The 14,617-nt window shown below is 39.5% G+C and overlaps 1 protein-coding gene across 1 annotated transcript in view; it reads right to left on the bottom strand.

Moving 5' to 3' along the window:
* The window catches only part of IARS2 (isoleucyl-tRNA synthetase 2, mitochondrial), a 73,307-nt gene that overhangs the window by 12,102 nt on the left and 46,588 nt on the right, over window positions 1-14,617 (bottom strand). Inside the window, exons 13-15 of the mRNA XM_023203709.1 lie at window positions 11,325-11,427; window positions 9,644-9,737; window positions 1,995-2,103 (exon numbers count right to left, since the gene is read on the bottom strand). Of these exons, the coding sequence (XP_023059477.1) occupies window positions 1,995-2,103; window positions 9,644-9,737; window positions 11,325-11,427 (306 nt within the window). The remainder of the gene's footprint in view (window positions 1-1,994; window positions 2,104-9,643; window positions 9,738-11,324; window positions 11,428-14,617) is intronic.

Below are 14,617 nucleotides of genomic sequence, written 5' to 3'. Positions count from 1 at the left end.
CAGTGAGCTGAGATCGTCCCACTGCACTCCAGCCTGGGCGACAGAATAAGACTCCATCTCAAAAAAAAAAAGTCATTCTTAGTTCATGTATCACAATGGTTAGTTAACTCTCGACTTACACAAAGGAAAACTTTAGATATTTTCATCACTAAACAGATTATTTTCTGAGCTTCTGCTGTGTACTGATTTTATCATTAAAGCTAACCAGTTTAGAAATAGCAACCTACAGAGACAGCAAGATCAGTGGTTGCCAGGGGCCCTAGGGTAGGAGTAGAGATTAGCCACAAATGGGCATGAGAAAACTTTTTATTGTGTTAGAAATGTTATAAAACCTTTTGTGGTGATAGCAGAAAAACTATATAATTCACTAAAAATTAAAAAAAAAAAATTTAATGAAAAAATAAAACCAAGAAAAAGGGCTGGGCGCAGTGGTTCACGCCTGTAATCCCAGCACTTTGGGAAGCTGAGATGGGTGGATCACAAGGTCAGGAGATCGAGACCATTCTTGCTAAGATGGTAAAACCCCGTCTCTACTAAAAATACAAAACAATTAGCTAGGTGTGGTGTTGGGCGCCTATAGTCCCAGCTACTCGGGAGGCTGAGGCAGGAGAATGGCGTGAACCCGGGAGGCAGAGGTTGCAGTGAGCTGAGATTGCGCCACTGCACTCCAGGTTGGGCGAAAGAGCGAGATTCAGTCTCGAAAAAAAAAAAAGAAAAAAAAAAAAACAGGAAAAAGTATGTCTTAAAAAGAGCAGATTATCATCTCAAAATTATTTTCAAAAGACAATTTGAAAAAAACAGGATACACCCTTCTATTGGTCTTTAAAACACACATTAAGAAACAAAAACATGTAAAACGGCCAGACATGGTGGCTCACACCAGTAATCCCACACTTTGGGAGGCTCAGGAGCATGGATCACTTGAGATCAGGAGTTCGAGACCAGTCTGGCCAACATGGTGAAACCCCATCTCTACTAAAAATACAAAAATTAGCCAGACATGATGGCATGTGCCTGTAATTCCAGCTACTCGAGAGGCTGAGGCAGGAGAATCGCTTGAACCCGGGAGGCAAAGGTTGCAGTGAGCCAAGATCGTGCCACTGCACTCCAGCCTAGGCGACAGAGCAAGACTGCGTCTCAAAAAAAAAGAAACATGCAAAACGTTCTGTGATGAATTTTTATCCTGAGAGCCACAATCTTAAGCTAAGCTATTTAGGAATCTTTCTGATTAGTACTTTCACCCACACGTTTGAAAAAGTAATTATGTGTACTAAGTGAGAATACCTAATTTAATAAAATTCACAAAAGCAATGTTTCAGCTCACTAGCCACTGTGGATATTACAAATATAAAGGACATCTGCACTCAGGCTGTCTTCTCTCAACCTCGAATATCCTTCCCTACATTCCTCCTGGTCAAGTTTTATCACAGATCAAGATCTAGTTCTAGGCCAGGCATGGTGGCTCACACCTATAATCCTACTACTTTGGGAGGCCAAGGCAGGAGGACTGCTTCAGGCCAGGAGTTTGGGACCAGCATGGGCAATGGGAGGAGAATGCATCTCTAAAAAAAAAATTAAAAATTAGCCAGGTGTGGTGGTGCATGTCTGTAGTCTCAGCTACTCAGGAGGCTGAGGCAGGAGGATTGCTTGAGCCTAGAAGATGGAGGCTGCATTGAGCTCTGACCACATCATTGCACTCCAGCCTGGGTGACTGAATGAGGTCCTTTCTCAAAAAAAAACCAAAAAAGAACTACATAAGTTCCCCCAACTCCTCCAGTCAATGCTGACTTTTTCTTCAAGGAGTTATGATCTGCATCACACCCACAAGACACGTTGGTGTTGTCTCCTTTGTCCTTTCTCTTTTTTTTTACATCAAATTCTTACAGGACACTGTAAGCAATCAAGGGTGGTGCCTTATCATCTCTATAGTACTCAGCATAGTGCTTCACACACTGGCAGGTACTCAGCAGGTTGGCTCAAGTATAAATACTTACTTATAAGGTGCTTTCTTCCTTGCTGCCACACTTGTTAATAAGGATGACTGAAACCAACCCCCGAGCTGGTCTTTTCCTTCCAAGTACAAATCTGCTCTTTGGTCAGGACCTCAAAATTAAATATTAAAAGAAAAAAAAACGAGAAATTTAAGTTAATTAATAACAATTAGTGGAGAGGAAGGGAAGTAACTTTACAACAGAGAAAACTGGCAGATGCCACCTTAACCAAGAAAGTCACCAAAGTTACCAGTAGTAATAGGACAGAGATATATCATGTGACTTCTGAAATGATGTATAGAAATAAACACAGTATTCTTTCTGCGATATTCCTCCCTAAAACGCGTAACGTGAATCTAATCATGACAATGCATCCCACAAACCCAGAAAGACCATCTACAAAATAAACCTGTACTACATGAATGTCAAGGTCATGAAAGACATAGAATAAAAACTAGAGAGACATGACAATTAAATGTGACATGTGATCTCAGATTAGATCTTGGGTCCTTTTTTTTCCCTCTTTCCACATAGGATTGTGGTAAAATTAATAAGTTCTATAGACAGTTAACAGTATAGAATCAATGTTAATTCCCTAATTTTGATGTATGTGTTGGTTACATTAAGAGATCATCTGTGTTTTGGGGAAATATATACTAAAATATTGAGATAAAAGATGCATCTTTTCCTCTACATACATATACATAGAGAGGATACATAAAGCAAATGCAGTAGGATGTTAACGTTAACGTTGGGAAATCTAGATGAAGATCATGCTGTAATTCTTTATAATACTTTATGACTTTTCAAAATAAAAGGGTTTTCAAAAAAAGTAACATGAGGTCTTTGATGAAGATTATATCCATATTTTAAATCTAAACTCACAATTCTCAAAGCCTGCATAATCCCTTTTATTTGTAAAATTATGATTTGTCCTTATATCCTAAGATTAAAGATTTAGTGTTGCAAACTATATGTAAGAAAGATTACCTGAGTGGAGGTGGGGAAACAAAATTTAAATAACTGAATCAAACCAATTCAATTACACCAATATTACTGAGCACTTGTTACACAGCAGGCATTGTGTTAGATCCTGGGGAAGTCTGGACTCTGCTTCTTGGAGCTGACATCTAGTCGGGTAGATTTTATGTTAAACAAGAAATAACTGTGATGGGGTCAGGTGTGGTGTCTCACGCTTGTAATCCCAGCACTTTGGGAGGTGGAGGCTGGCAAATCCTGAGCTCAGGAGTTCGAGACCAGCTTGACCAACATGGCGAAACCCCATCTCTAAAAATACAAAAATTACCTGGGCATGGTGATGGGCATCTGTAATCCCAGCTACTTGGGAGGCTAAGGCAGGAGAATCACTTGAACCCAGGAGGCAGAGGTTGCAGTGAGCAGAGATTGTGCCACTGCACTCTAGCCTTGGTGACAGAGTGAGACTCTGTCTCAAAAAAAAAAAAAAAGAAAAGAAATAACTGTGATGGGTGTTACCAAGGTGAAAATAAAGGGTTTAACCTAGTCTGTGCAGCCAGGAAAGTCTGAGATAATGTAAGAAAGTAAATCATATGCAGTGAAAACAAATCTCTAGCTAGACTGAGAAAATAGAAAAGAAGATCCAAATAACCAAAACCAGAAGTGAAAAAGGAGACATGGGGCCGGGTGCGGTGGTGCACGCCTATAATCCCAGAACTTTGGAAGGCAGAGGCAGGTGGATCACAAGGTCAGGAGTTCAAGACCAGCCTGGTCAAGATGCTGAAACTTCATCTCTACTAAAAATGCAAACATTAGCCAGGCATGGCGACAGGCACCTGTAACCCCAGTTACTTGGGTGGAATGAGGCACAGAACTGCTTGAAACTGGGAGGTGGAGTTTGCAGTGCGACGAGATCAGGTCACTGCACTCCAGTCTAGGCGACAGAGCAAGACTCTATCTCAAAAAAAAAAAAGATAAAGGAGACATACAACAGACAACAGAGAAATACAAAGGATCATCAGAGACAACTATAAACAAATGTACACTAACACATAGGAAAACCTGGAGGAAATGGATAAACCCCTGGACACATACAACCTACCAAGATTAAACCAGGAAGAAACAGAACAGTAAGGAGTAACTGGACTGAATAAGTAACACAAAGTCTCCCAACAAAAAAATGTCTAGGACAAGATGGCTTTACTGCTGAATTCTACCAAATATATAAAGAACAACAATTCTACTCAAACTGCTCCAAAGAATCCAACAAGAGGAAACTCTTCTTAAATCACTGTACAAAGCCAGCATTACCCTGATACCAAAACCAGGCAAAGACACAACAAAAAACAAAACTACAAGCCAATATCTCTGTTGAACAAAGACACAAAAATCCTCAACAGGTTGGGTGCGGTGACTCACACCTGTAATCCCAACACTTTGGGAGACCAAGGCAGGTGGATCATGAGGTCAGGAGGTCGAGACCATCCTGGCTAACATGGTGAAACCCATCACTACTAAAACTACAAAAAATTAGCCGGGCGTGATGGTGGGCGCCTGTAGTCCCAGCTACTGGGGAGGCTGAGGCAGAAGAATTGCTTGAACCTAGGAGGCAGTGGTTGCAGTGAGCTGAGATCGTGTCACTGCACTCCAGCCTGGGCGACAGAGCAAGACTCCGTCTCAAAAAAAAAAAAAAAAAAAATTCAACGTGGCCAGGCATCGTGGCTCATGCCTGTAATCCCAGCACTTTGGGAGGCCGAGGGGGGCTGATCATTTGAGGTTAGGAGTTCAAGACCAGCCTGGCCAACATGGTGAAACCCCATCTCTATTAAAAATATAAAATTGCTGGGCACGGTGGCTCATGCCTGTAATCCCAGAACTTTGGGAGGCTGAGGCAGGTGGATCACCTGAGGTGGGGAGTTCGATTCCAGCCTGACAAACATGGAGAAACCCCATCTCAACAAAAAATACAAAATTAGCCGGGTGTGGTGGCACATGTCCCAGCTACTTGGGAAGCTGAGGCAGAAGAATCGCTTGAACCCAGGAGGTGGAGGTTGCAGTGAGCCCAGGTTGTGCCACTGCACTCCAGTCTGGGCAAAAAGAGTGAGACTCCGTCTCAAAAAAATAAATAAATAAAAATTAACCAGGTGTGGTGGCACATGCCTACAATCCCAGCTACTCAGGAGGCTCAGGCAGAAGAATCACTAGAACCCGGGAGGCGGAGGTTGCAGTGAGCCAAGATTGTGCCACTGCATTCCAGCCTGGGTGACAGAGTGAGACTCCATCTCAAATAAATAAATAAATACATAAAGATTCAATGCAATTCCATGCAAAATACCAATGATATTCTTCACAGAAACAGAAAAAGCAATCCTGAAATTCATATGGAAACACATAAGACTCCCAAATAGCCAAAGCAATACTGAGCAAAAAGCACAAAGCTGGAGGCATCACACTACCCAACTTCAAAATACACTGCAAAATTATAGTAAAAAACAGCATGTGTTGGTATAAAAACAGACACTTAGACCAACGGGACAGAATGGAGAACCCAGAAATAAATCTACCTGTTTATTGCCAACTGATTTCTAACAAAGGCATCAAGAACATACGGTGGGAAAAGTACACCCTCATTAAGAAATGGTGCTGGAAAAACTGGCTATCCATGTGCAGAAGAATGAAAATAAACCCCTACCCCATCCTGGCTAACATGGTAAAACCCCATCTCTACTAAAAATACAAAAAATTAGCCAGGCATGGTGGCGGGTGCCTGTAGTCCCAGCTACTAGGGAGGCTGAGGCAGGAGAATGGCGTGAACCTGGGAGGCAGAGCTTGCAGTTCGCAGAGATCGCACCACTGCACTCCAGCCTGGGCGACACAGCGAGACTCTGTCAGAAAGAAAGACAAGAAACAAAAGAAAAGAAAAGAAAAGAAAAGAAAAGAAAAGAAAAGAAAAGAAAAGAAAAGAAAAGAAGGAAGGAAGGAAGGAAGGAAGGAAGGAAGGAAGGAAGGAAGGAAGGAAGGAAGGAAGGAAAAAGAAAGACCCCTACCTCTCTCTCATCATATACAAAAATCAACTCAAAAGAGAGACTTAAATCTAAGGTCCCCAACTATGAAACTACTAGAGGAAAATATAGGAGAAATCCTCTAGGACATCAGTCTAGGCAAAACTGTTATGGCTAAGACTTCAAAAGCACAAGTAGAGGAACAAAAACAGACAAATGGGACTATATTAAGAAAAAGCTGCAGCACAATGAAGGAAACAATCAACACAGTGAAGAGACAACCTGTAGAATGGGAGAAAATATTTGCAAACTATTTATCTGACAAGGGACTAATATTCAGATTATAAAGGAATTCAAGTAAAGAAACAGTAAAAACAAGAAACAAAAAAAAAATCTCATTACAAAGTGGGCAAAGGGTCTCAACAGACATTTCTCAAAGGATGTCATATAAATGGACAACAGGTATATGAAAAAATGTTCAACATCACTAATCATCAGAGAAGTGCAAATCAAAAACACAGTGACATATCATCTTACCCCAGTTAGCCCAGAATGGCTATTATCAAAAAGAAAGTAACAAATGATGGCAAGGATGTGGAGAGAACAGAACTATTATACACTGTTGGTGGGGATGTAAATTAGTACAGCCATTGTAAAAAACATTATGGAGGTTTCTTTTCAAAAAACTAAAAACACAACTATCATATGATCCAGCAATCCCACTACTAGGTATTTATGCAAAGGAAATAAAATCAGCATATCAACCGGATACCTGCATCTCCATGTTTATTACAACACTACTCACAATAGCAAAGATACGGAATCAGTCTAAGTATCCATCAAAGATGAATGGATAAAGAAAATGTGATAAATATACACAATGGAATACTATTCAGCCATAAAAAAGAATGAAATCCTGTCATTAGCAGCAACATGAATGGAACTGGAGGTCATGATGTTAAATGAAATAAGCCAAGCATAGAAGGACAAATACTCCATAATCTCACTCATATGTGGGAGTTAAAAAAGTTGATCTTATGGAGGTAGAAAGTAGAATGATAGTTACCAGAGGCTGGGAAGGGTGAGAGGGAGGGATGAAGAGAGTTTGGTTAATGGGGAGAGAAAAGGAGTTACATATACCGGATAAATTCTAGTATTTAATACAGTAGGGTAAATATAGTAACAATTTATTGCATATTTCAAAATAACTAGAAGAGAAGATATAAAATGTTCCCACCACAAAGAAATGGTAAATGTTTGGGTAAATGTTTAAATACCCTCATTTGATCATTACATATTGAATGCACCTATCAAAACACTACAAGTACTCAATAATATGTACAGTTATTATGAATTAATTTAAAATTTTTCTGTTGCAGTGAAAATTATTTGGTTAAGAATATTACACTCTGGCTGGGTGTGGTGGCTCACATTTGTAATCCCAGCACTTTGGGAGGTTGAGGCAGGTGAATCACTTGAGGCCAGGAGTTTGAGACCAGCCTGGCCAACACGGTGAAACCCCTTCTCTACTAAAAATACAAAAATTTGCTGGGCATGGTGGCACATGCCTGTAATCCCAGCTACTCAGGAGGCAGAGGCAGGAGAGTCACTTGAACTCAGGAGGTGAAGGCTGCAGTGAGCTGAGATCGCACCACTGCACTCCATCCTGGGCAACAGAGTGACTGTCTCCAAAAAAAAAAAAATCACACTCTAGAAGTATTATGACTAAACTCTATCAGATAGGTTTTTATGACAGTTTTCATGGATTTTAACCCACTCGCCAGCACCAAATATAACACGTGCTTACTGCACTTGGTAATGTAAAATGATTTCAGAAACTGAAAAGCAACAACAGTAGTACCATTAATTCTCACAAAGCCTAAAGCAGTGAATAAACTTTGAAATACACTATACCTCACTGTTTCACAATTGGCATACTCTTTTCTGAAATTCAGAATGCTGCCCAAAATGTGCCAGCAGGAAACTCTTCTTCCTACTACCTTAAGTAGTGGTATTGACCTGCATTTTCAATACAGAGTCATGCATAGCCGACTCTACATCTAGCCAACATGGCACAGTGTATTGCTCCTAGACTACAAACCTGCACAGCATGTTACTGTACTGAATACGGCAGGCAATGCCAGCACATGGTACGTATTTGTGTATCTAAACATATCTAAACACAGAAAAGGTACAGTAAAAATAGAGTAGTCATCCCTTGATATGTGCAGAGGATTGGTTCTAGGACCCAGCAACCCCCCAGCCCCCCACCCCCACATGTACCAAAATCTGTGAATACTCAAGTCCCACAGTTGGCCCTGCTGAACCTGCATATATGAAAAGTCAGCCCTCCCTTTCTATATGTGGGTTTCAAATCCTGAGAATACTATATTTTCCATCTGCATTTCATTGAAAAAAATTGCATATAAGTAGACCTGTGCAGTCAGAACCCTGTTGTTCAGCAGTCGAATTTATTATCATCTCGTGGGGCCATCATCATGTATGCAGTCTGCTACTGACTGCAATGTCATTATGTAACACATAACTGTAATTTAGGGAAATAAAGTACCAAAACTTGCAGTATTTTCCCTCAAATATGTTGGGAGAAAATTATGAAATAATAATTCTGAAAATCACTACAAAAAATTATAAAAATATGTAACTTATATTTGGCCATTATTATTATGCACGTTTTATCTGTAATAGAGAGAAAACATGAATTTACATGCATTTTGTTTTTCAAATTTCCTAAGCTGAAAGAAAGACTTAAATGAAGGAAATAGATCCACCTACTAGGAATCGTATTGTGCGATTCGTAGACAAGCTACTTTTCCCACATACCCTTCCTCCAGAAAGCAAACAGGGTCTCTCGGGCCAAAGCTGGCCCTTAGTAAGATTGTGAGGAACTGTGTGATCCATCACTGCTTCGGTGACATCTCATCCCTGTCTCCAACTTCACAGTGTTAACAATCCCTGTTCTTCATTTGAACTCTATCTTTTCACTTAGTTGCCTTAAAAATATTTCTTCTCAAGCATCTAAACATATCCTCTAATATGTGCCTTCTCCTACTACTCCTTTCTAATTCCTGCCCAATGTCTCTCCTTTCTCTTTATCCAATCAGTCAAAAACATTCCCTAATTATCAGTAAGTATAAAAGTTAGTCAGCTGTTTGTACAGACAGGAGAAAAAGCCACAAAAAGTAATGTAGTATAGAAGATGAGAACTGAAAATCAGGGTACTTCAGTTCTAGTTTGACACTATTAAGCTATATGACTATCACCTAACTTGGCTCTAAGTCAATTTCATTTTCTCTTCTGAAAAATGATGAGGTCAGAGTATTTCAGTGACTTCCAAACTTTGTTTTACAAAACTGGGTGCCTTGGGGTTGCCAAGTGGCCAAGGAGAATGAACTGGTTGAAAGGAGGAAAAATATTCCCATTTTTAACTATTTTCTGTATTGTAAATTCTAAATGAAATTTCATCTAGAAAAACAGAAAATGGTTTAGAAATCATTGGATTAAGTAAACTCTAAGGGTCCTTCCAGGTCTAAAATATAGCAGATCTCCAAATAAAGCACACACACAAAAAAAGGTTTTGATTATAAATCCCTTCTAAATACCAATTCCATATTTTCAAAATGTCTTGATCAGCATGTATCTATTTTTTAAAATTACCTGGAAGAACATGAGACCATGAAGTTCCACTATCAAACCAGATGTCCAAAATATCCTGACCTGGCACATACTCCAAGGCATCAGGGCCACCAACCTAGTAAGATAATGTAAAAGCATGTTACGTACACAAAGATCACAATACAGACAACAAATACTGTACCCCAAAAGTCTTCAGAAAATGAAATGCAACCATTAAGTTCACATTTTTAGATGAAATTTACAGTATTTTTAAGCATTTCACAGTTAAGTACAACTCCCTCCATTCACATTTAAAAGTATCTGTGGCCACTGAATTACACATTTACCAATGTAATATGAATTGGTTTTTATTTTCTTGAAATTAACTTTAAATTTGGATATTTTAATGTGTGATACAATCAGCTAGCTCTACTACAGATCCTACAAAGGCCTGATGTAACATTAGGCACTGTTCTCTCACAGTAAATTACATGAGCTTAGTCAACATTAATCAATCCTGGCCCTCAATGAGGTAACAATTGACCCTCACATCCTCACATTCCACTACTTTATTAAATACTACACTTTTTTTTTTTTTTTTTTTTTGAGAAAGAGTCTTACTCTGTCGCCCAGCCTGGAGTGCAATGGCATAATCTCGGCACACTGCAATCTCCGTCTCCTGGGTTCAAGCAATTATCCTGCCTCAGCCTCCTGAGTAGCTGGGACTCAAGGCATGTTGCACCATCATGCCTGGCTGATTTTTTCTTTTTTCTTTTCTTTCTTTTTTTTTTTTTTTTTGAGACAGAGTTTCACTCTGTTGCCCAGGCTACAGTGCAGTGGCACGATCTCTGCTCACTGCAAGCTCTGCCTCCCGGGTTCACGCCATTCTCCCGCCTCAACCTCCCGAGTAGCTGGGACTACAGGGGCTCGCCATTGCGCCCAGCTAATTTTTTGTATTTTTAGTAGAGATGGGGTTTCACCGTGTTAGCCAGGATGGTCTTCATCTCCTGACTTCGTGATCCACCCACCTCGGCCTCCCAAAGCGCTGGGATTACAGGCGTGAACCACCAAGCTCAGCCTTTTTCTTTTTTTTTTTTTTTTTAGCAGAGATGAGGTTTCACCATGTTGGCCAGGCTGGTTTTGAATTCCTGACCTCAGGTGATCAGCCCTTCTCGGCTTCCCAAAGTGCTGGGATTACAGGTGTGCACCACTGCGCCCGACCTAATACTACACTTTGTTTTGTGGGGACGGGCTCTCACTCTGTAACCCAGGCTGCAGTGCAGTGGCCCAATCTCAGCTCACTGCAACCTGTCTTCCAGGCTCAAGCCATCCTCCCACCTCAACCTCCCGAGTAGTTGGAACTACAGGCGCATGCCACAATGCCCAGCTAATTTTTATACTTTTTTTTTTTTTTTTTTTGTAGAGACAGGGTGTTGCCATGTTAACAGCCCAGGCTGGTCTCAAACTCATGGACTCAAGCTATCTGCCTGCCTCAGCCTTTCAAAGTGCTGGGATTACAGGTGTGAGCCATCACACTCAGCCTTAAATACTACAGTTCTATAGTTAAACAAAATGTCTACTTCCAAACTGCATTAGCTTCTAATTTACAGTAAATAAATTTGTTAACTTTACATAGGATGCTTTTTTAACTCTCAAGAATTTCTCTTGTTGTCATCAAGTCCTGTAATACCACAAAAGCTGTTAAATACAAACAGAAATTTACCTCAGATAAGACTTCTTTTGGAAGAAGTTGCTCAGGGGGAAGAGTCCACCAGATATCACTGCCGTGCTGTTCCACTAGTTTAACAATATGCTCAATGGTTTGGCTATTTCAGGGGGGACATGGCAGAATTATTAAATTAACTATTGTGATGAATAACAAACATTTTAAAATTAACAAATAGTGATTTCTTTTCCTATCTTTTTCCTCAAACCTTAGTTTGAAAAGCTGCTATCATTTTAAATTCAATATAAATAAAAAATTGATTATACATATCCTTAAAAAGAAAAAAAAAGGGCTTCTTCTGACCACCCTGTTTCCATTACTGATTTACCTATTTCTTACTAATCTATTTTCTATACAGGTACTTATACTTGAAACATCCTAATTATCTTTCCTCTTCTGATTTCTACCTAAATTAAACCAACACATACTCTCAGTTCTACCTTTGAAAGTTTACAGTGGTTCCCACTCACAGTCTGTCAATTCAACCTCATTCCCTGAAAACTAAACTGATGTAATCAATGGTCTGAGAGCACTTCCCCCTACCCTCATCCCTTTAATTTACAAAACAGACCTTGAAATAGATGCATTCCTAAACTGCTTCTATCACACTAATTCTCTGCTTGAAAACTTTCCAGGACTCCCTCCCTGCTTACAGGCATCTGCATAAGATACAATGCCATACTAGAGCAAAGACTGTGATGACAGATATCCAGGCTTATATTCTGACTGTCACTTTGTATTTATGATCATGCACAAGTACTAAAACTTCTTTAAGACCTAGCTTTCCCTTCTGTTAAGAATAATCTAATTCATTGTTCAGAAACTACTGAACACCTCCAGTGTCTTGGGTATGGGCACTAGAGATCCAGCAGTTGGCAAAATACGCAAGACCCTCCCCTGATGAAACTTAACATTGTAGTAATCCTAGACACTTCCCTCGAACAACTACAAACTAAATGAGACTATACATATAAAACTTAGTACAGTACCTAACACATGACAGAAAGCCAATTAACCCCTATTAAATAAATAACAGAACTGGTCATATCTTTGGGAAGATAGACAGTAATAAATTATTTGAAAATTAAACTCAAGGAAAAAATCATACTATAGTTTCTCACAAAAATAACATTTTTATTTTATTAGAATACTGAATTTATTATTGCAGCTTTGTTGCTAGTACAGCTTCCTCTAGTTGCTTTTCATTTAGTCACAGTACATATAATGGCCAAGAGCATGGATCCTGCCAGCAGGGGGCTTTGGCTTAATTTCTGGCTCCACCACTTGAACCCGGGCAAGGAGCTTAACATTTCTGTGCCTCAGTTTCCTCATTTGTAAAACACAAATAGTAAAAGCATCATTAAGAGACTTCCTATAAATATTAACTGAGTTAACAAATATAAAACACATAGAACAATATCTAGCACATTTGAATAAATATTATGTACGCATTATTCAAACCGATTCAAACCGATTATTTGACGTCAGGTCTGGGCCTGATAATTCAGAGATAAATGAAGTGTTTGCCAAAAATTGTTGTGGAAAGCAAAATCAAATGAGTATAAATTAAATATGCTCTACAGGCCGGGCACAGTGGCTCACGCCTGTAATCCCAGCACTTTGGGAGGCCGAGGCGGGTGGATCACGAGGTCAGGAGATTGAGACCATCCTGGCTAACATGGTGAAACCCCATTTCTATTAAATACAAAAAAATTAGCTGGGCATGGTGGCAGGTCCCTGTAGTCCCAGCTACTGGGGAGGCTGAGGCAGGAGAATGGCGCGAACCCAGGAGGCAGAGCTTGCAGTGAGCCGAGATCATGCCACTGCACTCCAGCCTAGGCAACAGAGCGAGACTCTGTCTCAAAAAAAACAATAAATAAACAAATAAATATGCTCTACAAATTTAAATTTGAAATACCTTATAAAAGCTGGATGTCACTGAGTTGGTATTCTATGAAGGATAGATTTTAAAAGTATAATGCTACCATCATGTACTTTGAAGAACTTACAATGAGAAAAGAAAATGGGCATAAATGTATGTTTCTAAGACACTGAATCATTTTAGATGGACTTTAACAGTAAAGATAAACTTTTATGTTATCAGATCATAAAAACCTTATGTAATAACTACCTAGTTATATGAAAATAGTATTTAGTTACATATTACTATTTTACATAGTTTGCCCAGAACATTTTCAGTTAAGAAAATATGAACATAGGCCGGGCGCGGTGGCTCAAGCCTGTAATCCCAGCACTTTGGGAGGCCGAGACGGGCGGATCATGAGGTCAGGAGATCGAGACCATCCTGGCTAACACAGTGAAACCCCGTCTCTACTAAAAATACAAAAAACTAGCCGGGCGAGGTGGCGGGCGCCTGTAGTCCCAGCTACTCCAGAGGCTGAGGCAGGAGAATGGCGTAAAACCCGGGAGGCGGAGCTTGCAGTGAGCTGAGATCCGGCCACTGCACTCCAGCCCAGGAGACACAGCAAGACTCCGTCTCAAAAAAAAAAAAAAAAAAAAAAAAAAAAAAAAAAAAAAAAAAAAAAAATATGAACATAGTATACCAGAAACACCTGAATAAAGACCAAAAGAAAAAAAAATTACAACCATAAAAGAGAGATACTAGTAAAGTACATTTACACGCAAATATATGCACAATTACAGTACATAACACTTCATACTAATGAAATTCTCATTAAAAAATAATAATTCTAAAAATGGGTGTCATTTGCCTTTCTTTTTTACAATATTATCATTAGACTGGCAAGTTTAGGTAAAGAGTAAAATAAAACAGTAAATGTATTGGAGAAACACATAAAAATAATATCAAAGTAAAAGTAAATGTCTCAAATGTCATATTAATTTAGCAAATACGGTAGAAATGTTAGGATAAAGAGTATTAACCAAAAGCATGTATACATACACCACATATCTTTTTCAAAGCACTTTACAAGCACTTGCTAATTGGATTCACAGAAATACACAGTGGGTCTTGACAGATGATTTGTTCTACACCTTAGGGTTCCTTAAATTATGAGGCTAAGCAAGTAACAGTTAAAACCAGGCCTTGAATTTGTGTTTCCTAAATCACACATAGTTTGGTGTGGTGTTTTTACTTCTTTATTCTGCCTCTCTAACTCATCTATAAAGACAACACTGTAACTGAATTCACACTCTTACTCTCTGGAGTTTGCTAAGCAATGGCAGAAAGGCTCTTTTACCCAGGCATAGAGTGAAGACTGCGTATCAGAGATGAAGTGAGAAACTAGGCAGTCTCAGGAGATTAGTAT

This window comes from Piliocolobus tephrosceles, chromosome 1 (genome assembly GCF_002776525.5).
Source record: "Piliocolobus tephrosceles isolate RC106 chromosome 1, ASM277652v3, whole genome shotgun sequence".
In the NCBI taxonomy this organism is placed as follows: domain Eukaryota; kingdom Metazoa; phylum Chordata; class Mammalia; order Primates; family Cercopithecidae; genus Piliocolobus; species Piliocolobus tephrosceles.
The sequence above is the reverse complement of the archived record's forward strand: the minus strand, read 5'-3'. Positions and strand labels throughout refer to the sequence as shown.